Consider the following 25548-nt stretch of genomic DNA (forward strand, 5'->3'; position numbering starts at 1 on the left):
CTGCTCTCCGCATCCCACCCACCCGCTGTCCCCCTCGCCCTCTCCCCCTCCACTTTTCGTGGCCCTTGGAGGGGGTTTTGCAAGCTTTCGCCTCTCCTTTGAATCCGCTTCTCTACCTTCCAGCCTTGAAGGCGACAAGAAAAACCCCAAAATCGTGTTGGGAACAGTAATCTCATTTGCAAAGAAAAATCCCTGGAATGGGACTCATTGTAACGCCTTTGGGCAGCAGACCCAACTGCTGGGCTATTTCAATAAAGAAGCGAACTGCAGCAGAACGCCAGTTGGCTCCTCCAGCAGAGTTCTCCTAAATCATGATAGACAGATTGCGTGAAAAACAGGAATTCCAAAGAATTTCCTGCCCTGGGAACAGAAGTTAAGGCTATATTTAACAACATCTGAAGCTGTCAAGAATGCTTTGTGGTTGGATAACAGAGCAGAAAAATGTGAAAAATGCGGGCTACTGCTATACCAAATATGGAAATATTGTTACGTCTGGGGTCTAAATCCCATCTGGAAGTACTTACAGCCAGGAAAAGAAAAGACGCCACAACAGAAGCTGAAACTCTCCTCCCTATCCCCAAATATTAAACTTCAACAAGGCAATACAATTCAAGGGCGCCCAACCTGAGTGGGGGACAGAGAACCCGGGGACACACAGGCTGAGGGGGGCCGTTCGCTGCGTGCCCATCCCGTTCCTGCCCGGGAAGCCGGGCCCCGGTGCCGCCGGGCATCTCCCGGGCTCCGCCGCGCCGGGAACCGGGAACCGCTCGGATGCTCGCTCGCACGGCAGCAGCAGCGCGGGGCTACCCAGCACGGCCGAGTGACTCTGCGGGCCATGTCACAGCGCGGGGCAGCCGCGGGCCCTCACAGCGGCCCGGGGAGCTCCCCCGCCTCTGCCCGCGCAGGTGGCCGGTCGCGGGGCGCCACCGGCACAGCGCCGGGTGCGAAGGGGCCCTGCCGGCCGCGCTCTGTGTGAGGGGAGCGGGGCGCAGGTCCCGCGTACGGCGGAGAGGCCCCCGCGCGGCCCGGCCGGGCCGGGACCCCCCGCGGCTGCGCCGGCGGCCGCGAGCGGGAGACGGGGCGGGGCGGGGCGGCCGCGGCGCGCGCCAGCCGCATTCCTGGGATGCCGCGAGCGCTGGACGCGGCCGCGGCCCGGAACGCGCGACGTCAGCGCCGCGGCGCACGCGGCGGCCCCGCGCCCTATATAAGGCGGTGGCGCCCGCCGCCGCCTCAGACCGCGCCGGCCGCGCTCCCGCTCTCACTCACACGGGCTCCCGCTGCACCGGCGCTGGACATGGGCTCCGCGGGCACCCGGCCCGCTCTGGCGGCTGCTCTTCTCTGCCTGGCCCGCCTGGTAAGTGCCGCGGGTCTTGCCGCGGTCCGGGAGAGAGGGAGGGAGAAGGAGGCGGGTCGGGTGGCTCCGCTCGGCTCCCGGCGCTCACCGGACTCTCCGCTCCGCAGGCTCTGGGCTCGCCCTGCCCCGCCGTGTGCCAGTGCCCGGCGGCCCCGCCGCAGTGCGCCCCGGGCGTGGGGCTGGTGCCGGACGGCTGCGGCTGCTGCAAGGTCTGCGCCAAGCAACTGAACGAGGACTGCAGCCGATCGCAGCCCTGCGACCACACCAAGGGGCTGGAGTGCAACTTCGGGGCCAGCCCCGCCGCCCTGAAGGGCATCTGCAGAGGTAAGCGGCGACCCCGCTCCCACGGGACGGACCCCGCGCCCCGCGGTGCCGGGGTTCGGTAATTTCGAGCCCATGTATGGTTATGCTTTGTTGTCGGTAGCTTGGCAGAAAGGCACATGACTTCAGCAGTCTGGAATGCGATTCAGTATGTCTGGGCTCCGCTAAACGCACATAAGGAAAAGTGATTCCTGACTAAGTTATTGTTCTGGCCTCGCGTCCCCGGGGGGTTGTAGGGAGCTCCGCCGTCTATTGAGTTTAACAGACCAGCAAATACCTGTGCTTAAACCAGCGATTCCCGCCGCTCACCCCCTTCTTTCCCTTCCTGTTGATCTCTGCAGCACAGTCCGAGGGAAGACCGTGTGAATATAACTCCAAAATCTACCAGAACGGCGAGAGCTTCCAGCCGAACTGTAAACACCAGTGTACGTGCATAGATGGAGCTGTGGGCTGCATCCCGCTCTGCCCGCAGGAGCTCTCTCTTCCCAACCTGGGCTGCTCCAGCCCCAGGCTGGTCAAAGTCCCCGGGCAGTGCTGCGAGGAGTGGGTCTGTGACGAAAGCAAGGATGCACTGGAGGAGCTGGAAGGCTTTTTCAGCGAAGAGTTTGGTCCGGATGATTCCGAAGGCGAATTAACCAGGAACAATGAGCTGATTGCCATTGTGAAAGGAGGCCTGAAAATGCTGCCCGGTGAGTGTGGGTTTATCTGGGTGACAGTTAAGGGGAGGAGGGTAGAGGGTGGCTAAAACTCAGACCCCTTAGACCCCAGGGGAAAGGAAAAAACCTAGTGAGAGAATATATTTAGACTAACCCTTGTTTTTCTTTTCCAGTTTTTGGGTCCGAGCCACAAAGCCGAACTTTTGAGAATCCCAAATGCATCGTGCAAACAACCTCTTGGTCCCAGTGCTCAAAGACGTGTGGAACTGGCATCTCCACCAGGGTGACAAACGACAATCCTGACTGCAAGCTCATCAAAGAGACCAGGATATGTGAAGTGAGGCCATGTGGCCAGCCCAGCTATGCCTCCCTAAAGGTAAATACAGACTCTTCTGGTGTTCCTCTTCTCTCTAAGCTGCTTCAGGTAGGGGGTAAAGGCTGGAAAAGAATCTCCTGCTAATAATGTAATTGCCTTTCCTTTGCAGAAGGGAAAGAAGTGTACCAAGACAAGGAAGTCCCCCTCCCCGGTGAAGTTTACTTACGCTGGCTGCTCCAGTGTGAAGAAGTACCGGCCCAAGTACTGCGGCTCCTGCGTGGATGGCAGGTGCTGCACACCCCAGCAGACCAGGACTGTCAAGGTCAGGTTCCGCTGCGATGACGGGGAAACCTTCACCAAGAGTGTCATGATGATCCAGTCCTGCCGCTGCAGCTACAACTGCCCACATGCCAGCGAAGCCTATCCCTACTACAGACTAGTCAATGACATTCATAAATTCAGGGACTAACTTGTGGTGGGGGTGGCATGCAAAACACAATTTCGAAGTACCCAGCCATGGAGAAAGGACTTTTGATGGAAGTGGTGCCTTGCCCATTTGAGGGCAACATCGAGATGTTACAGGAGTGCACTGTGCAACTGGACACTAATGCAACAGAGATTTAAGCATACTTAAAGCTTCATAATACTGGAGCAACTTTACTGCTTCTTTTTGGAGCACCTTATCTAATTATATACTGTTTTCTGTTTGTAAGTGATCAGATTAATGTTTTGTTCCGGTTATGAAAACTTTTCTGTCCTGTTCAATTTAACACTCTGCTTCTTCCCCTTCCTTCAGTCTTCTCCCACCCTTTCCCAACTAAGTTGGAAGTTACATTCCTTCCTGAGGTGGGCACCTGTGGGGTGTTCACAGTGGCAGCTATTATGTACCAACTGTAGTTTAATGGCAAACAGAAATCAGTTGTTTTAAAGCTGAGTATTTTATTTATCAAACTGTAGCTTTTTGTTTGTTTGTTTGTTTCCTCTGAAGTTTTTTTTTTACCCCTTCCAGCCCCTGTAATACTGGAATAAGTTGTAAATGATTTTAATTTTATATTCAATGAATTAAAAGAATTTATTTATGGAATTAATCATTTAATAAAGAAATATTTACCTAACTACTCTTAGTAGAGTATTCTGATAGGCAACAGGCTTAAATACAGCACATGCAAGAGGTTTCTGTAAAAACTTGGAATTCTGAAAAGTTTGGATTCTCTGAAAGCAAGGTCTGCTGCAGATGCAGAAATGGACTAAATAGCCAAGTCTAATTCTTTGGATAAATGATGTTTTGAAGGAGTGTCTGCAGTCTGCAACCCCATGCTTTAGAAAGTATAGAAACATAGAAAGAGCTTCTTGGCACTGAATGCAAATCTTTGATAGACTGAAATGTTAATTAGACTGTCAGATTATTCAAACTGTCCTGGAATTTCCAACATAAGGTACTTCATTAGAATGCAGTGCATGCACAGTGATGTTGAACATTGGGGTGAAAACGGTCATTGGGTCTCACGTTTTTGGTGGCTGCTTTTTGCAAATTAATACATTTCTAGGGCAGAGGAATGCTTCCTACAGGCTGCAGGAGGTAGTTTGCTTTCACTAAATTCAAATTAAATGAGCTTGAAGCAATGACTTTTGTTAATCCTAATAACACAGTGATGAAAAGTAAACATACTGTTAACAAGAGAAGAATGTGAGGAATTTCAAGTACTAGTCCCAGAGCAGAAACTAGTAGTACTAGAGCAGAAAGCAAGGGAGCTACTCTTTTCCTCACTTCCCCTTCCCAATTTTAAATATGCAATTACACTTAATGTTGTGGGACACAGATGACATTTGGCTAAGCAAGGGAGCTTGTTGGCACACAGTAAAAAAATTACATTTAAAGAAATGAACTAGAGCAGGATCTGAGAAAGCATCCAACATTGTACACTTCTGGTTAACCTAAAGCTGTGCTACAGATAAGACTGACAGGAAACCTGCAACAGGGTATTATTTTCTTCTCCTTGTGTGGGTATTTCTCTGTCAAAAGATTCTCCCAAAATCTTCAGCAAGAAAGACACTGCTCATAAAGAACAGATTGATTTTGAGGTTTTAGAATTGTGAAGGGGCGTCATCCAGTGTCATTAGTTACAAGTAGAATTGGTTAAGGGTCAATTTTTTATTAATTAGACATAAATATCTCAATAAAATAAATAGCCAAATATCTCAGAAGCTTATCTCTGGCAGCTAATGCTTTGTCTGAGAAAATACAGCCTTCCCTCTTTTCTGCTCAGTCAAGTTTTCTCCCTGAAGGCGTTCAAAAGTAGAACTGTTTTGGAATTCACCACCTGGCCACCAGTCTCAGCTGTACCTAAACTTGTCTGTGCAGTATTTGTTGACAGCAGAAGGGTAAAACTCAAGGAAGCACTTTTGTTTGGCTTCTCGGTAGACCTAGCACTGAACACTTCACCACATCAGCTGCTCACTGGGAAACCATCAGCTTTACACACTGGGTTACTGTCGGGCAGGGAAGGGGATACACTGCTCCCAGACAGGCAGCAGCTGCAGGGCACGCCTGCCACGGCCACTGTCACCCACACTTGAATGACATCCATCTTCACAGCAACGCAAGTCACAGCTGCCCAGCAATCACAGGTACGTGTGACTGTACACAGAGCCTGCAGCTGTGACACGTCATGGACAAACAGCGGCCTTGCCACTCCTGCCTGCAGCTCTAGCACAGCCTGCCCGTGGGCTCTTCCATGGTAAGGGGTGCCTCTGTACCCTGCCCACTGGAAACATGTGCTGTTGGGAGAATAAGGGCTGTAGAGGTAGGTCAGATAAATACTAAGTGAAGTTTTCTTGATATAAAAAGAGTAAAATGAAACCCACTAAAAAAACCTGCAAGTCTTTCAGAGTAGGGCTGTCACTCCAACTGGTCATCACCCATATAGTCCTCTCTTCTATTTTGCATTTCATAACTACATGGCAAAACTACTTTTACAACACTATAAAGGGAATCATTGCCATTTTTTGTGTGTCATCTTTGTACTTGCTTTGAAACCTTCATGTTCTCTGTTGTTTCGGCAGAATAAAAAAACCCTCTAAGTAGTGGGTGTGGATATATAAAGGATTATAAACTCAGGTTCCATGAACTGAAGCAGCAGAGCTTACAGGTAAAGTAATGAGCAAAACTATAATTATATCTCTTGTCAAAAACTAAAATATCAATATCCTGCTTCCAGAGGAATACTAGATGAGGAGTTAAGAACATGATAAATAATGTACATAACAAAAAGCTGTGCATTTGGAGCGAATTCAAACCCTGAAAGTCAAGCCACGAGCACCCTGTGGAGTTCCCTGGAGCTGGGCAGAGCCGGGGGAGTCCCAACACGCCAGGAGGGAGAGCGGCACCGCCTCAGCCTTCAGCGCAGGTTGCAGCACAGAGCCCTGCACAGAGCCCGGCCTCAGCCACCCTGCCTGTCCCTGCACAGAGCCCTGCCCCAGCCACCCTGCCTGTCCCTGCACAGAGCCCTGCTGAGCCACCCTGCCTGTCCCTGCATAGAGCCCCACTGCAGCCACCCTGCCTGTCCCTGCACAGAGCCCTGCCCTGTGTGCCCCGGTCCTTCGGCCGCTCCCTGCCCAGCCCCTGCTGGCACTGTCGCGCCGCACCGGCACGGGGCACTCGGCCGAATGCGGTGCTGCCGCCACAAGGAGCGTTTCTCACACTACAGGTTTAGGATCGAAGGAACGCGCAGCCTGGTGTTCCCCACGCTTATTTCCTTGATGGCGGTAAGCGCTGCAATACAAGAGGTTACACATAACATCTTCCCGACTATTAGTGGAGACAAAGTTTCAGCTTCCGTAAGTGCTCCCTGCCAGAAAACATAACAAAAGCAGGAACACACAGACAGACTTCCATGACTACACCAAGTCCTTGTGGGATGCTGCCAGCTCGCTCCTCTGCAGCAGCAGCAGGTGGAGGAAAAGCAGACACCGTACTGACAGCGGCAGTGGTACTACTGAGCCCTCGTGGGGCTGCAAGAATCTCTTTATCCCCACACCAACTCCTGCAGAGCCCACGGCAAATAAGTCCCCGGGACTGCCTGACCCAGCCTGAGGGCAGGCCCATCTATCTCCCTGCTACTCGTGGGCAGCCACTGGGCTATGCAGGAACAGGCAGTGAGCCTGTGATCACTGGGATTGCTGCAGGAGGATTTCCAGTCCACCTAACCTGCGTGAATCCCTCACATGTACTGAGGACTGAAACAGAAAAGTTTGCAGTGGGAAGTAATTCCTGGTTGGAAATCAAACCTACCTACACAGAAGCAGTTAAATGTCTCACACCAGAGGCTTGCTCTTGCCAGATGCTTGCCCTTCTGAGCTGATCCTGCAGAAAAATGCATGTGCACAATTTAGCTCCCTTGTTTAATCAGTGAAACTATTTCAATGCAGGGCTCCAAGTGCTCAGCACACAGCAAGAGAAAGCTGTATAGTTTCCCAGCTGCTCTGCCTCAAGCCAGTTCCTTTCATGTAGACATGTTCCCATTTCCACCTTCACAGTTTCTTCCTGCATTTTACATAGCCACAATTAAAACGGCACACAAAAACAGGGAGGTATCACAGAGAAAGCAGTAACATAAAACTAGCTTTGGAGGTACTCAGAAATGCACTCCAATGCACAGACAACTGAACTGCATTAAGCGGCAGTGAGTGGTGTCTAGAAAATATAAATCCTGCAAAAAAAACCCTCCAACCAACAGAATGATATAATAGGCATCTCTCTATCATGCTGTAAACACCAAACACCAAGAAACTGAAGAGATGGCATCCACTACGCTATGGTTCCCCCCATAAAACTACACAGCTATGACTTCTATGTACACAATTTATATTGGAGAAGATCCTGAAAGACCCCAAGGCACCATTCACATAAGCAACTTCATCTGTCTTGAAGGACAACCACTTATGGGATGGAATGTAACAACCATCCAGGAGGAAAACATTAAACAATTTTTTGTAAGTTTTCATTTTTAGTCAGAAAAAATTCAAAGGTGGGGTGAACACATTTGCCCAGATGGGAATCCAGCTGGGACATACACATTAACTATTTCACCTCCTGACAACTGTCAGTTTCAATCAGGATGGAAGGACTCAATTTCAGTGAGAGAAACAATCAGCAGTAGCCCAGCAGTGTTTTGAGAGCACTGAATTTCAGACCAAAAGAAGCCCAGTATACCAGCCAAGTCAAAGACACTGATTTCTCTGAAACTTATTATTTCCTTCAGCATCTCAAACCAACCAGGTCTGAGAACAACTCCTACTTAGTCTACTTGACAAAATCAGACATTGAGATGCCATGGCTGTAAAACCAGCAGTCTGTTAGAAACTTGAAACAGGAAAATGCATTTTTCTCGAGAGGCAGGTATTTGTGCTGTAGTGGAACAATACTGCTAAAATCAATATGGATGCCCAAGCATAGCTGAAAGTAGAGGCTGGGAAAAAAGGTCAACAAAGAGATACCACTGAGAATTTAGATCACAGAATCACAGAAATGCTAAGCTGGAAGAGACACAACAGGATCATCAAGTCCAACTCCGGGCCCTGTGCAGGAAACCCCAGAAGTCACACCATGTGCCCAAGAGCACTGTCCGAACACTTGTTGAACCTCTCAGGCTGGTGTGGTGACCCCTTCTGTGGGGAGCTGTTCAGTGCCCAAACACCCTCTGGGTGAAGAACCTTCTCCTGATATCCAACCTAAACCTGCCCTGGCACAGCTCCAGGCCATTTTCTCGGGTCCTGTTCCTGTCACTGAGCAGAGATCAGTGCCTGCCCCTCCTGTTCCCCTCTCGAGGAAGCTGTGACTGCAGTGAGCTCTGCCCTCAGGCCTCTCCAGGCTGAACAGACCCAGTGCCCTCAGCTGCTCCTCACAGCTGCCCCTCGAGGCCCTTCACCACCTTTGTTGCCCTCCTCTGGACACTCTCATAGTTCAGTGTCTTTCTGACATCGTGGCACCCAAAACTGCCCCCAGCACTGGAGGTGAGGCTGCCCCAGTGCAGAGCAGAGAGGGACAATCCCCTCCCTTACCCAGCTGGTGATGCTGTGTCTGATGTCCCCAGAACATGGTTGCCCCCGTTGGCTGTGTAAAAGTGATGGGTACTTCTTGGCAAGTCAAAGCACTCAAAAAAATCAAGCACTCAGGCTTCTAATGCCACCCATCCATTCTTTTTTAGTATCTACACCTTATCCACTGACTTAATGTTTACCACACTTTAGCATAGCTCTACTTCCTATAGACACTCTTGGCAAAACAGACAAGTTCTGGAGCTGCAATACAGACCCAGCAGAGAACCTGGAAGCAAAGAATGGAAAGGCAAAAGCATCTTTCACAGTTGTTTCTTCCCTCTCCTTGAAGCAGAACAGGGATGAGGAGAAGAAAGTGGCAAAACAATTTTAAAAACAGTTTTGATTTTCCACCAGCTGAAATTACGCAGGAACCAGTCAGCTCCCAGTGTAGTCATTTATTCTCTAAAAAAAGACTCCACCTCCCTTCTCATTTTTATTCTTCCTTCTCTGGCAGATTGTTTTGACCTCATTCTGATTTGCCATGCAACCGCATGAACAGCTGTACTGATGCAGCTGATACAAAAAGAAGTCTCATGCAAATGGATTAGATAAATATAAGGACTACTGTGACAGTCAAATAAAAAGGAATTAATTTCACTATTACTATAATGAGTTCACAAAGACCTTCCCTTACCCCAAGGATAGGCAAAGTTCTAGTGGCTTTCCATATTTTATCACTCTATTGATTTTTCCTGCCCACAAAACTCTACTATAGTAAAATATCCTGAAAATGCTTTTCTGCAGAAAAAGCTAGCAGCAGTGAAATCAGGCCAGGCTAGGGGAACTTTGCTTCCAAAGCAACAACAAAAAAGCTACAGTGCACAGGACCATGGAGGGAAAGAAGCTCTCGCTACAAAAGCATCCCTAGAGCAAAGTCACTGTACTATGGGTCTGAGAGACCTGCTGGGGCATAATGAGAACACACTTCTGCTAACAAATCACAGACAGCAGAACTACTCTTTTTTTACCTCATTTTACATGGCATCTATAACTTCCCTTTCAGTTTCAGTATTTCTATTCAGTTATTTTTGCTGCCATTTCTTGTTTTGCATACGTGACTTCTTTCCATTTCACCACAGATTTCCAGCAAATAAGACCATATGCACTACCATAGCAACATTTTAATACAAACACAGTGTAATCTTTGTTCACTGAAGTACACAGCTCATTTCTTTTTCTCTTATTAACAGAACCTGCATCTGCATACAGTTTAACTGAATGTCATAGCAACAACATAAACATCAATTCAAGATATTTTTTCCTTTGGAGGGCAGAAGAATAAATGTTTTCAGGAAAAGAGTGTGGGACTTCAAGCAGAATGAAATGTTTGTGACTAAACAGGGCCTGAAGTTACATCATCAGGGCTGTGTATTTACACTTGGAAAGCCTGCTCTTGCACAGTGTTATACATTCTCAGATCCTACAGATGTCAACAGAGAACAGCCCTATCTGGCAGGGCAAGGACTGAATCCCAGCCATGCTGATACACAACATACAGCTGGGACTTGCTATCAGCACTTCCATGAACTCAGAAACCCAGGTCCTGCTTCAGACTGGAGTGCACATTCTGCACTGAGTTTTCCTCTAATGCAGAGTAGAACTGCACTGGTGACTGCAGTAACAAAACCAGGTCCAGCATGCCTCCAAGGACCAGTGCCAGCCACACATTCTGTGGCATGACCCTCTTTTCCTCTACGGATCAACAATTCCTAATGCCAAGATAAATGCAGCAAAACTCAGAATTCCAATGTGTTCATTCAAAACTGAGCTGTTCCACTGACAGGGGGTACAACTGTTTACCCATGACAACTCAATTATGCCTCATCTCCCCAGGAAGTTCTACAAAAAAGGAAAAGAACCAAGTTCTCTCCCATGGCTGAGTCAGTCCTACTCCCCAGCTATTGCTGTGTGCTTAGCTATGCTCTATTTTTGTCCTTTAAGGTTTGTGAAAGGGATGACATCATTAAGCTTTTAATTTTTTTAAGTAGTGTTTTCATTCAAGACAAGAGCCTTTACTCTTTGTAAGCTGATAGTCCTTCAGCTCAAGCATGTTGAAAAGTCTAAACATTAAAAGAAATGCTGTAACAACACTACACAGAAATAGCTCGTTCCTTCTGTGACAAACAGTTTATAGAGGAAAATAAATGAGTAAGCATAGTAGGCATAAAATCAAGCACTCAATGCAAGCTGGTGTTGAATGACGAAGATTAAAACAACATCACACAGTTCTCATTCACAGACATGATCTGTTCTGAATCAAGGCAGAGTCCTGTAGGGATCTGTGTGTAATAGGACTACAATAGCATGTTTTCAAAATGGACAGAATGGAAGCCCTCTAGGAAGCCTCAGCTCCGTGTCTTAAATTTCTAGTTCTTGACCAGAGATTTAAAAAATACAGAAGATGCTTTTTCTCTCTTCTGTTTATTACAAGGTGCCTGTTCCAGGTCAGGTCACTCAAAAAAAAAAAAAAAAAAAACCCTAAAAAAAAAACCAAACCCTCACACCAAAAAACAAAACAAAACAAAACAAATTCAACTTTCTTTCACTGTCTATGAAACTGTTAAAAAACATCTGCCTCCTAGCACAACAGTGCATAAACTGATTAAATCAAGAACCTCATTATTATGAAGAATTATGACTAATATGAAGAATTTCGATTTCTTATTATAAAGAAAAATTGAAAAAGCTTAGGAAAACTGAATAAAATATTTGAATTGCATTTTGGTTTGTATTTGATCAATCACCTTTGTTCAAACTAATGTAACTGTAAAAATAGGTAAGTAGTATCCTAGGAAAGCATGGCAAATGCTACCTTTTACTCTCAGTTTCACTGAACTCTGGGAAATTATTCCCAGCTTGTCTGGGAAATTTCAGTTCTAGCAACCATCACAGGAATGCTCCTTAATAACATTTTAAAGCCTTCTTCAAGGTAAAACAGAAGGATAGATTTAACAGCATCTTCATTTAAAAAGAAATTATGTTGTGTTTGACTCACAAGGAAGCTTAAAGTAGATTTATATAAATGAGAAAAACCCCATAGTCAAACCCTTTGGTACAATTAATGAAGAACCCCAAGAGCACAGGCAAGTAATGCAAATGACAAATCTGTGCTCCTCAGCCAAAGACAAATCACACACACATGCAGACCAACACTACTACTTGCAGCACTCCCATTTTCACTGTGCTCTGGATCCAACAGAAGTGCCATGCTTTTCCTGCAAATGAAACATTTTCTGGCCAATGAATTGTGGCAGTTTTGCTATTCATCTCTTCTATTGGTATGACTATGAATGAGTTCAAGACTCGTCTATAGTAATTTGTGGCTATCAAGTCAGTGTGCAGCAATCAGTGATTAGGAAAAGCTTATTCACTTTCACTGAACTGAAAAAATATGAAAGCAGCACCTATAGCTAGGAATCCTGGTCCTTTAAAAAGGGTTAAAAAAACAAATGTTGAAACAAGAGGTGGGCAGAGGACCAACAATGACTAAGAAAGAAAACAGAGCACAGGTGGCTACTGCCAGGCGAGAAGAAAAACTTTCTGTTTCATCAGAGGTTGCAAAACACACAAGAGAAAGGACACATGATACCACTGGGAGAAAAAGTAGTATGTGACTACAAAGGTCTGATGCTCTGGCCAAACTTCAGTAGTGAGCTGTCATGGTAAACAATTTATTAACTCCAATTTCTTTACAAGGGAAAAAAAAAAAACCCTTCTAAAACTTTGAACATCTCAGAAATCCTGTGCATGCAGCATGGCTGGTGAGGGCCCAGCAGCCTGGTGCCCTGAACCCCAGACTGAGGGTCCAGAAGCCTAAACCCTGTCCAGTACTGCTCCCCCAGCCTCCTGCTACCTCCAGAAGTTCCTTCACTGCTTTCTGTTGTGTTTCCACCCACAACATCAGCACTGGCAGAAGAAGACATGACTGAGATACCACCCCCATGGCAATTCAGCACACACCCCAGGCCTGCAGCACACCAAAGTGCTTGTCTCCAGCAGGAGACAGAGTTGGGAACTAAGGCAGCAACACCTCAGAGAGCTGTTTAGAGTGAACATCACCTGAAGACAAATGCTGCCTTGGCCAGAGCCCTGCAAAAGCAAGGCAAAGGCTGGTGCTGATTCCTGAGAATGGCCTGGTCAGTGGGGAGAGGGGCTCACCTGGCTTGCACCACTTGTGGCACTGCTGTTCTCATCCTCCACAGACCCCACAGCCCAGGGGACTTGGATACAGGACAGCTGGTCTGTGCTCTAGGAATCTTTGCAGAAGTTAACAACTGTCAGCAGACAATACAGTACAGGAATTTGTTTCCTTTATGATTTATTTGTTTTTAAGTAGGTAAATGTAGCTGATATTCCAGGAAGTATTTACAATAACTAACTGCAGCAGGTACTAGGAATATGAGATGCATAACACAAGCCTTCTTTAGAAGTCCAGTGTTATTTGCATTAGTGCCAGTCTATGCATCCATTTCTAGGGATATAAAAACTCAGGCTAATTTAGAAGACCGGGAGAGAAGACCAAACACACTTGCAACATGCCACCCTGAAAACAGTCTGACCTCTCCATTAACACATGGAACAAGATGCAAGCAAGTAAGGAACAAAAAAAAAGTATTGCATCAAGCACCCAAAATGTCACCAGACAAGATCAAAAGTAATATAAGACCATTTTCAGTAGCTCAGTGTTACACAGAACCACTGTAAAAGGAAACTGAGCTAATGAAATAACTGTACTTTTTTCTCATTAAATTTAAGCATTAAGATTCAAATCAACATATAAATACAAATATGTGATCAGATATTTAAACTCAAACATTTGGCACTGAACTGGTTAGGGAAAAAGTAAAAACAATGGTGCAATTAAAGACTGCAATTCAGTTAGAACATTATTTTTTTCTGGAACCACAATTCCCCATCTTTTGATTTACATCCCTAAATATATATTTTTAAACCCAAAAACAGTCAAGCACTTTGAGAGTGCTACCTTTAGTAAAGGAAGTTAAACCAAACCTCTAGGAACTTAGTTGTATCAAAAGAATTTAATTAAATAATTAAAAAAATAAAAGCTCATTGCATCCTGTTCTCTCAAGGAACTGTCATGAACTGTCCTGAATCTCCCCTTCTTCCACAGATGAAAGGGATGAGCTTTCATTGTCTGAGTTCTCTGCAGGCTCACTGCCATCTGAGGATATAGAACACAAAAAACAAACAAGCAATTAGTTTCAGCAATGTTGTTTGCTCATCAAACAGAAGCAGTTCCGCATCTTCTTCTCCTTTTAATCACTCTTTTTTTTAGGACAGCTATTTCATAAGACATAACCAGTTTCATGACATAGGATAAAGCCCTGGATAGGACCTGTTGAAGGAGAAAGCAAGACAATGCTGAGAATTCCTTTTATCTTTTAAATCTTGGTCTTGCAGTCAACTAGCAAAGCAGAGTGGCCAAATACGCCCGGCCGCACAGAATATTTATCCCCCACAAAATTCTAGATCTACTGAGAATTTTAAATTTTTCTTTTGGCTTGTTTGAAATGTTGTTTTCTGGGATGTCACAGACATAAATCACAACTGTAATGAATTATAAGTAATTTACACTTTCCCTAGCATTTCAGTTAAGATGAGGAGCTACAGAGAAACTGGAAAGGGAAAATTTAAATTCTACATGTTCTAGCATCCCAAAGATAGTGATAAGCTAGGTACATCCATAAGCTAAGGCTGGTGAAGTTCAAGGTACAAGTAACTTGTGCTTTAAGGCACAGCTATTGTGCCCAGCTGAGATCATAAAGTGAAATCCTCATCTCCAAAACTGGTCTTCAGCCTCACACCCCACAGATCCTTCTTTAACAAGCCCTGACCTTGTGCTGATGTCATCAAATGCCACTCGGCTGGTGACACTCAAGCAGCACAAAAATAAACTACAGCAAAGCAGGCCCATGAATCACACTCTGCTCTCATTGTTATTTTCAGTATTTGATCTATGAATTTAAAGATGCATTTGAGCATTTAGTATCAGAGGTTTCATTAAGAGAATGTTACCAAAAGGGAGCTGATGCAGTATAGCTATTGTCTGGTGAAGATAAGTTCTACAGCTGGCAAACACAGATAATACACAGGACACAGTGTGCACCTGTACAGTTTCCAAGGAATTTGTTCAAGAAAATAGAAGCATTTCACCCAGAAACATCAGAGGTCACATTTTGTCTATACTAAATCTAGTGTATAATCAATTAACATTTATATGCCAGATATGTACTGAGTAATGCACAAAGTAAGGGCTGTGAAAGCTTCCATAATCCTCTGCTATCTTCAGCCATGACTGACCCTGTATGCTGAAATCAGAGCACCTGTAGGTTTAGCTGTTCATCAAGTCAAGCAGTAAAACATCACATAAAAGAATGTGGCAATCTTCTGACTCACAGCAACGCTCAACAGATAGATCTTACTTCTGTTACAGTAATATTTAACAGGAATTATAGATTGTCTTCACTAAAAAAGAGCACACTTGTGTGGTGCTGATAGCACTGCCTATAAATTAGGATTGCCCAATCCGTGTCACCATAAAACTGTCTGCAGTTTACTTATAATGTAAAATTTAAACTCTGAGTTTAAGTTTTTCAGTGACAGTTTCCTTCCTCAATCTTTATTTTCCTTATGTAGTTGAAAGTTTCAGCCAAAATACTTCAGCCATTTCTGAAAAGAATAATAGGAGGAATAGGTTTTATACTCATTAAATCCTAGCAGTTTCTCTTTGAAGGTGTCCAGCTCTAGCTATCCACCCACCAGTCCTTGGGGGTTACTAATTGAATCTCAGGGAGAACGGTGATTTTTCCCCAGCATGTGCCTGTTGCTGTGGACATGAAAACTTATTTCTGTTGTTTCCTGGGGAAGCAGGTAGATCTGCTCAGGAAGGAAGCAGTATTTTAGCAATTAAATTCCCCCAAGACTCTGCTTCTTGCTCTAGCCTGGGTCCCTGCAAACAGGGTCAGCAGGGTCATGGCTGCCTGAGCCCCACGCTCAGCAGACACCCTGCCACATGCCCACCCCTGGCAGCTGTTTGCCTGGAATGCAAAGGGAGGTCAGCACCAGGCTCCCAGCAGGACAAGTGTCACAAGTGTCCCTCTGGGCATGCCAGCAGGCAGAGGAAAGGCAGCACTGGGGGCAGCAGGATCAGCAGGCTGGATGGCTTGGGAGGAGAGGGCCACTGATACAGAGAGCCATACATGGCAAGGAAACTGGACTGCAACAAACTCTGAAGATGCTGTAGCAGAAAGGTCACTTCTTGGGAGATGGGAAGGGGCTAAAATACTTCTCTGATTACATCAGGCTTCTCCCTGGACAGCCTGGAGGTTAACATAAGGTTTGCACTTTTAGCAACTATCTATGAATGCAACTCCTAAAGCAAACTGAAAACTGGTTTTCTCCTCCTATGTTCTGTAAAGATGACATACAACAGAAAAGCACAATGGTTTTGACACACTAACTAAAATAGTACTTTGTCTTCAGGCAGAGTAATAGCAACAAAATGTCCTCCAACTTTTATACTCATGTTGTGAACATGCTTTTCCTCAATGAATCTGAAATTACTGTCATATGCTTCTACTCTGAACAGAAAAAATACCAAGAACACAGGTTCCCAACCTAACTCAAGGCCAAAGTTGATTATTAATATCTTAACTAAGAAGATGACAGTAAGTTATTATAAAAGTTTTGAAAATCATAGTATTTTTGCCATTAGCTGTAACTTTTGCTATGTCATACCCAAGACAACTTAGCAGGGAGCTATTAAATTAATTTTTATGGAATCTATAGAAACAGTTAAAACAACAACAGCAACAAAACACAATGGTTCCCAAAACCTGAAATGGCTGTTAGTGCTCTCAGAACCCCTGCAGGGATGACCACACATCAAATGATTCCTGCAGCAGAGGAAGTTTACTGTCCCCAAGACACACACTTGCACTGTCCTGTGGCAGAGCTGTTGGCACCTCCCAGCTATTACTGGCTCTCTCTTCCCCTGTTCTGCCTTTTACAGAGTCAGGCAGGTGCTGCATGGCCTCAAATACCGTTGTTCAATCAACACTTCTTGAATCTGTACCCTTAAAAGGACAACCTCCCTATTAGCTCAGGAGACAATGACAACCCCATACAGATTAAGTACATGAGTCAATCAATTGTAATTCCCTCCTGACCTCTACATCACAGAGGTACAGCTGAGTACTGAAAAGCAAGGCTCCTAGACAAAGAAATAATGGATGAAGTCAAAAGCAGCCATCAGCTTCATGTACTGCAGTGTCTGTATGTGCACTCCCAGGGTGGGGATCCCAGTTACCAGACCTGACCCCAACCTCATCCCCTGGAGGGCTCCCTCACTCTCAGCAGCCCCTGCAGTGCATAACTCAAGGAATTGCTGCATGCCACATATTTGGGTGCACATTGCTCTCACTTAGGGGATCACTCAGTGTAATCTAGCCAGAACAGCCAAGCTCCATGGAGGTCCACATCACTGCTACAATATTCTCATATTATATCAATCACATTATACACATATAGAGCCATGGCTGAGCTGCTGCAAGGAAATGGTAGTTGCAAATACATATCAAAGCTTTTCTGCAAAAATCTGTAAGAATTAGAGACTGGTCCATCACAGAAAGTTATGGGATATGATAACTAAGGTGACTAGGTGGGGGACTAGGAGATGAGAACTGATTCCCTCTTTCAACAGTCAAATTATCTTTGGGCAATCTTTTAGCTTTAGAAACAGACGCGGGGACATGAAGCCTTTATACTGTGGAGAAAAATGAAAATTAACTTAAAAACTAAAAGCAAATTCCTGCTATATCTAGACTCTCTTCCAAATTAACTCCAAGATCCAAGTTCTCCCTCAAGAAAGTAATCTTTAAAAGATAACACTGTGCTTTTAACCCACCCAAAAAGCGACTTTGCCATTATGATTTCTAATAACTACCTCACAACTCAGAATTATTTGTCCAATGTTAGAAGCTATGCTAGAAAATAATGGAGAATGATTCCTTTGCATGATTATCAGGTTTTTTCAAAATTCATCTTCCTCAGACAGACTGACTCTTCAGAAACAATCAACTCTGTCAATCTTTGCTGCATGAAAAAAATTAGCCCAAGTCTGAATAGTTGTTTCACCTTAGTGGCTAAAAATATATAAAAAACTCAGCAAAGCACTAGTAAACAAAGTTAGAAAAAACACATCCAATACAGCTCGTGGATGGATGCCATCAGCCAGCAATTTTAAGACAAGAGCATTCATAACAGATTTTTCTATAGCCTTCTTTAACCTTCAGAAGGAAATATAAGACACATTGCTCATTTCTGGCAATATCCTTAACTACTGTTTATATAACTAAAATATCCAAGTATAACATAACAGGAAATAAATATGTGCTCACCTTGGCCAAGGACCACCATGTCATTCTTCAGTGTTTTCAAGACCACAAATAATGTTGGATACTCAATTATTACTTTGCCTTTCAGATTATCTAGAAGGCTTCTGCTGGCATCCAGTTCATTGTACCTTAAAAACAACAGGAAGTTGACTTTGGATTTTAATACTAGCAAGGACATAACGTACATTTGCTGGGGGGGGGGGAGAGAAAGAGTAAAAGTCTTTCTGGCATTTCACACAATTTTCAGGTGATGCCATGTCCAGAAGAACTACCTTATAATTCAAATTGCATACCCAGTCTTATTCTCCAACTACATATTTTTTTAAACCTTCCTTACATCTAAGCATAAAGAACAAAAGGAGAATGAAAGTTAAATTTCTCCAAGGGTTGAAATGTTTTATTATGCCTTAATGAATATATTTAGCATGATAAAAGAAATCAGATAAGGACATAGGGCTATCAAAATTGATACATTTATCAAAAACTGATTCTAAATAAAAAATAACATTTAATATTTTACTTATAGGTTTTAACACTACAGGTTTAATTTACTTGATTAGTAGTGTACCTTATTCATCATGTTTTCTTACCAGTGAAGCCCTAGGAAGATGAAATAAAACTACAAAATCACATGTACACTGGAGCTCTTAGAGCTCTGTTTTTGTAGGAGAGATATCCTTGTTCTGATACAGGAGCATTACAGCAATAATTTCAAAAAGATGGTACAACAGCCACTATGCCAGAGCAAACCTCTGCTCACAGCAGCACCAGTGAGAAGCTCCCTGCAGAAATGCCCACGTGTGTGCTCCAGAGGCACAGCACTGGATGTGCAGTCCCTGCCCAGGAAAGGGCTCCTCCTCAGCCCAGGCAGTGAGAGCAGGTGCATAACACAGGATACTACAGTAATGGAGAGCAAACTGAGCATCCTCCCCACAATTATTCCCTCAAACTATAATGCTCTCCCCCAGCTCTTGAGCTACAAACCTGGATGTGGGATTTTGTGGAAAGGAAGGGAAGTATTTCAAAGGCTTCTGCAAGACGGACTTTGTTGCCTTCACTTACCAAAACTGAGGCATCCAAAGGATGCTCTGGTATTATTATGCTGCAATCTGAGTTATGCAACTTTCTGTGTGCAGCACTATTAAATTATCAGTAAGCCAATGTATCATCTAAGGGCAGATGAAGTTCAAAATCAAAATATACTGGAGGCAGTACATGGGGTATTTCCCATAGCTGCTCTACCTCCTCTGATCATTAACATATTACACAGTTGTGTTTTCTTTTGCCAAAACCAAAGGGATGGGTGAAGAAAATTATATACTTCATGATTTACAATAGTGTGTGATTAAAAGCAGTACACTGGGAGTCAGCACACAAGAATACTGGAGGTAAACCAGGAATTGAGTTCCTGGGATTTAAGGGAAACTTAGTTTGAGCAAAAATTCTCTCATTTTCAACTTCAAATCATCATGAAAATATTTGGTTTCATGTTTCTCTCAAGCCAAAGTAATTATGACCTCTTCTTACTGAAACCCTTGAAAAGGGATAACAGTGCATTACATGTCTTATTGAATGAATGCATTCATAAGTTGTGGATTAACACACATGAACAGAAACATATTTACTGCTTTATTTACAGTACTCTAAATGCAAAGTATGGCAATACCTTTTCTTTGGCGAGGACCTCAACACATTCCTTTCTGGTTAAGCAAACATTTACCACCAAGAGGCTAAAGTAATTCACATGCCACAATACACTTTCCATTATCTCATATTTTAGACAAAACATCTTTAGCGTCCAGCTTGGCATAAGATAAAACATTTCTACTTAAAACTATTTTATGATAGTAAATTACTGAAGTGTTAGATCACTGAGTCAGAGCTTTATCTTTTTTTGTAAAAGTAAATTTTACTGGTTGACAGTGACAGGAAAAACATCTAAATTTTTAGTCCATAATGTGAGCCATAAATTTCAGGAAGAATGTAACAAAGGAGCTTAATGCTTCTCTTATTTAAACTTGCCTGTTATTGTATATTATCCAAATGACCAAACTCTACCACATTTTTTACTTCATACACAAGTGCAAGTTGAGGTTTTCTGCTAATCCACCTGTCAGGCTCTTCCTTGACTGTGCCTGCTTAAAAGATCTCAAAATAAAACTATTATTCGTCACATCAATTCCAAAGTCTACTAAAGAACAGCTCTTGAGCAAGACTGATTTTTCAGGTTATCTCAGAATGACCAGGTCATGATAAAAACCTTCCCAATTTCATCCCAGAGCTAGAACAAAGTCATGCATAGAGGGTCAGAGGGCGAACAATAGAAATTTTGCCCCTTCTATGGGCAAAAGAAGACGGCCCTGTAGGGTTTAACCAGAAGCCTACACACACACACTTCTAATTTTTACTTAGGAAAAGGCTAGACCTGTTTAGAGAAAAATGAAATGAAATAGCCTTTTTTACAAGTCCTGTAATTTCCTGTAGTGATTATTCACCAGCATGAGCTGAGGATGTAGAGCAACACTGGCATAGTAGGCCCTTCCATGTATGTGCAGCAAATTGCTCTCACCACAAGCAGGAGATAGAAGAAGGAGAACATCACAATCAGATATTACCAGATATCCTTTATCACCTCTTTTACCCACTAGTTTTGTTTCATTGGGATTGCATAGCCTGTGTGAGAAGAATCCATAAGGAGCTGTAACCTTCTTCAAATCCATCCCTCACTCCTGCACCTCAACTGACAGCCCAGTGAAATGAAGAACAACCAGTGTCAGTCCATCCTTTCATTTGGACTCTTCCTTACTCCAGGACCACCTGCATGAACCAACTTAACTGAGGCTGTCATCCTAACTGAGCTCCTTCAGCCCCTCATGCCAGGATGGATTTGAGCTAAGCCTGGCTCCAAACATACTGACCATGCCAACAACACCATTGCCCTAACACCCATCTTCACCTCTTTCTTTCAAACCTCCCCTCTGCTTTCTCTTTACTCCCACTGTCCCATTCATGCAAGTTCTCTGCACTATGGCTTCCTAATCCCTGTATTCAGCAGGACTTCTCTTTGCATGTTCCCTCTCCATCTTCCTTCATTCCTGGTATTTACTTTCCACATATTTTCTTTTTCCCTTCCTTAGGTTCCATAAGACTCCCTGAACAACACCCACTATCTAATAATACACTTTGCTGATTATTTTCTTGCCCCAAGCAAAGCTTTATGCCCATGTTGCAAAGCAATAATTAGGCCTGGATTTTTTCTTTATAAGAAATTACTCCATTTATAAGGACCACAAAGAGATGATCTTAGACAACCGCTTTTGATTCTAGCTGGAATGAAATAACAATAACTGCTTTTTGAAGAACCGAAATTAAGTAGAATTTGCCTGCTAGCAGGCAGTTTAAAAGCCTACAAAAATTGTGACAACTGAGAAAATTTAGCAAGATTCAGCAATCCCACATCAGTTCCCATACAAACTGCTATATCTGCTCTATGAACAGTTGCTACCTTTCACAAAATACTGAAATTAATATGTCCCTGCACTTCTGATAGCATCTGTGAGTTTCTGCAAAGGCTAGCTTCACTATCTATAGTTATTTCACCACCTTCCAGGAATTCAACAATTCAGTCTCCTAATCTGTCTCCCACAGGCAGGAATGCCACATTAGGTCACTGCATCACAACAAGTTCCCCTCAAATGGAGCCTGTGGCTATAATGGCAGTGGCGTAACTTGTCTCCATGAATTCAGACAGCAGGAAATTCCCTGCTGATCAGGTTTTCCTGAATGTCATCTACAGGAATTTTTTATTCTTTAATAATAATAAAAAAAAATCTGCAATCTGGAATTAAAGATGAATTGTAGCCATGTTATTTCTTTAGTTTGGTCTTCTATACACTGAAAAGAGAACAAACAAGTTTTAGCTATCTAAATAATTGTAAATATTAGCAAAATGTGGATTTGTGTAACGACATTTATGATTTCCCTGTGAGAGTGATCAACTGAACTGCTTGCACATATTTTACACAAAGATGACTTTTCTTCCTAGAACTGAGTGGAAACATCGAGGTATTTACTTGGCATAACTCAGATACAATAAATCACACTATCTATTTTGGGCCTAGTCCTAAAAATCCACAACCAATCCACAACTAATGTATGGGAAGAAAAAAGGACTTTTTTTCACCAGACCAAAGAGGGTAGCATTTCCTACGTATCTGCATATGCCTAGAAGGGGGCAAAGACTGGGTACAGCATTTAAAGTCTCTCCCAAGCACTCATTCTCAAGTGCTGCAGTATTGCAAAGATAATAACTAACAGATGGACTTTCATTCCTAAGTGATGAATAACCTCTTCGTGTGGTTATGATTTGGTGAACATCGAAGTAGGGAAATGCTCTCTTGAATTAGGTATGAAAGGAAAACTGTATGGCAGAAAGCAAATACAATTGAAATAATGCACAGTGTTTATATTTAATTTTGTCACTAGAATTCTGACATTCAAAAAAACCTAAATCAGGGAATTTGATTAGTCCAGATACATGACAAAATTAGAAAACTCAATGGGCAAAACAGCAGAGATCATAGAAACAAACAAACACAAAAAACCCCTCAAGACTTGCCATAATACTTCCTTTATAACTAACTCTTACCCACAGCAAAACAATATGAAGGAATACTCTCCCTGAACACTCTTTAAAGGAAAGAGAATGGGAACCTAGCCCAAGTTGATATTTTAATATGAAAAAAACCCACTACAGTTTACAGAAGTATTTAAAACCTGCCAGCTTCTCCTTTCACTCTTGGTTACATTTCTTTTCCTGGTCTAGGACCTCCATAATTTGCCCCAACAGAGGTTCATTAACCTCACCTCCATACTACTGATACCTTCATAACTTAGTCAATACCAGCACAGACCAGATGCCTGGCCAAACCCTTTTCAAGTCAAATCCCTATCCCAAGCAACACTTCCATCAAAAACGTGCTTTTTCTGGGGAGAAAAAGAAGAAAATTAGGACAAGAAATGTTCTCTTATCAACCATTTGGACTACAACTCCTGCTAGAAACCAATGAAAAAATACAGGAAGAAAAGTTGCCAGCATAACAGGAAAGCATCTTGGACATCATCACCATTTCCTAACTACACCTATGTTCACAGAGCAAATAAAGGCACAGCCAATTACTGAGACAACTATGGAGCTGTTCCTTTTCCTTGCATATTTCACCCATAGGTCATCCTCAAACAATGGGGATGTTTTATTACAATTACTAAGACAAGCTGTAACAATCCAAGGTCTCCTCTCTTTCATGGGCTAAGAAATCTAAGAACTGCTGAAAAGTCAAGTGTAAAATGGGGAAAAGAAGAACTGAACTCACAACCTCCCTCTAAGGACAAACGTATTTCAGGCAGTTTAAACATCCTGCAAGAAAAAAAAGTAATATCCAGGTAAAGATAGCAGGAATAACTGTCACCTAAATTATATGACACAATAGTAGATGTCCAGAAAAACTCATTGGTGTTTTTCTAGAAAATATACAAAGCAGTTAATGGAGAGAGGAGTAAAGTAAGAGTACAAGTATGTCACCAGAGATGCACAAAGGCTGTCCTTGTTTAGGCCTCTTGAGAATGAGGCAATTGCACAAAGGAAGAAAAGCACATTAAAAGTTGTTTAATGGCAGTAATGGAAAAATGCATCAATTGAAGGCAAAACCCATTAAACAGATAAGGCAACTGCTTCAACAATTTAGTGGACTGAGCTTTAAGAGTGATGTGGTAAAAGGATTCAGGATCACAATAATGATCTAAAGATTAACTGAAGTACAGAACATTCTGCATCTTTTAGTTATAAAACAAAGTACAATAAAACAAAAGGAAAATGTGAAACCAGCAAATGTCAGTTTCTTGCATTTGGCAGAATTTGGTGCTAAGAATACAGAAATAAAGTGATACTGAATTTCAAGAATGCAAATTCTTTCCCCATCTCATAAGACATAATGAAAAAAAGAACAAAAATCCATCAGAAAGTAAAGATGTTATAATTCAAGTGCATCACAGCAATAGCTCTTTACACACATGGGAATTTACCTACTTTGTGAAGCCAGGCAGCTTCACAAACTGCTCAAAAGCTCAAGGTTCAAAACTATTTAAATACTATAGGGCTGACATATGAAAAAAATGCAAACCACAGTCATGTAAGGCCACTATATGACTTAGATAAAGAAACAAAACAGTCTGAGTTAACACTATCCAGAAGACTTATTGTGAATATGAAATTTCACAAGGGAAAAGTTCTGATTAGTAAGACAGTGAGCTGGCTACTGCAGATGAATGTAAAAACTGCAAAGGCATCAGTGGCATATTTAGTATGAGTAAAAGCTATGCATGGTTCCCCAAAAATGCAGAGAAGTAAAAATATGAATCTTCCATCACTAATACAATATTGGCATGGTCACAGGGAAAAAGCCAATGTGGTAAATCTACTTTACTGATAGCATACTGATACACAGCCCCATGAAACCTAACCATAAATAATTTTAGAGGTGCATGGGTTATCAAGAAGTATCAAGAGATGAAATGATAAACACTTAATACATCAAGTTCAGAAAACGAATACATCAAATCTCATTTGACAAATTAGTGCAAGCAGGCAGTACACTGCTAAAATAAATACAAAACTGATGAGAAATCAGTCACTGTAAATTGGAAATACTTTTCTTATTATGCTTGAGTTAATCTCATGAACCTCCATTTCAGGAAGAATTGATCCTTCTCTAATTTTGAATCCTCAAATAGCAAGTATTAACTTCCAAATTTACCTCATATGGAGAGAGTCTAAATGCCTTTAACACTCTATATTGAATGGTGGAAACATATTCAAAAATTTTCCCTGACTTATTTTCATGGGAATCACAGTGTCACAAACATTCCATTAAGGTAACAGGTTACCAATGCTTTACAATGAAAAGGAAAAGCTATGAAGTAAAAAAAACAAATTACTCTCTTGGGAAACAATCAGGAAGGTCAATTCCTACTTGGCAATATTGAAACAACCAGCCCTAGCTCACTTCCGTCAAAAGGGAGTTAAAAAAAGTGGGATTCCCCTTTGGCAGGATCAGGAGGAAATAACAGGTTTTCTCCTTCCTGACAAGAACACGAAGTTGTTGTTCTCTGTTTTTTTAAAAAAACTGATGGCTATGCTGCCATGTTTTCACAGTGCTGCAGATTCCAAGCTCAGCCTATCACTTCAACTATCCAGCAGAGTTTGTATCTTTGCTTCTAGAAGCCTCTTCAGCCCTGTCCATGCTCCTGGTCCCTGAAATTTAGGAACTGTGCTAACTTTAAGTCAGCATCTCATTGCTTTTTGCTGCCAAGAAACAGGAGCAAATCTGC

The 25548-nt window shown here is 43.0% G+C and overlaps 3 protein-coding genes across 3 annotated transcripts in view; 1 reads left to right on the plus strand and 2 right to left on the minus strand.

Annotated features, from left to right (window-relative positions):
• Positions 1-1398, minus strand: part of DDAH1 (dimethylarginine dimethylaminohydrolase 1) — a 95541-nt gene extending 94143 nt beyond the window's left edge. The window contains exon 1 of the mRNA XM_074546061.1: positions 1267-1398. The gene's annotated coding sequence lies outside the window, so the exon portion shown is untranslated. The remainder of the gene's footprint in view (positions 1-1266) is intronic.
• CCN1 (cellular communication network factor 1) lies at positions 1109-3116 on the plus strand. Its single transcript, XM_074546060.1, has 5 exons — positions 1109-1354; positions 1462-1678; positions 2017-2364; positions 2505-2707; positions 2817-3116. The coding sequence occupies exons 1-5, from the start codon at positions 1124-1126 to the stop codon at positions 3114-3116; spliced, it is 1299 nt and encodes a 432-aa protein (XP_074402161.1). The 5' UTR covers positions 1109-1123.
• The window catches only part of ZNHIT6 (zinc finger HIT-type containing 6), a 40981-nt gene continuing 17952 nt past the window's right edge, over positions 2520-25548 (minus strand). Inside the window, exons 9-10 of the mRNA XM_074546063.1 lie at positions 18166-18290; positions 2520-13928 (exon numbers count right to left, since the gene is read on the minus strand). Of these exons, the coding sequence (XP_074402164.1) occupies positions 13843-13928; positions 18166-18290 (211 nt within the window). The 3' untranslated portion in view covers positions 2520-13842. The remainder of the gene's footprint in view (positions 13929-18165; positions 18291-25548) is intronic.

Source organism: Zonotrichia albicollis, chromosome 8, assembly GCF_047830755.1.
Source record: "Zonotrichia albicollis isolate bZonAlb1 chromosome 8, bZonAlb1.hap1, whole genome shotgun sequence".
Classification (NCBI taxonomy): domain Eukaryota; kingdom Metazoa; phylum Chordata; class Aves; order Passeriformes; family Passerellidae; genus Zonotrichia; species Zonotrichia albicollis.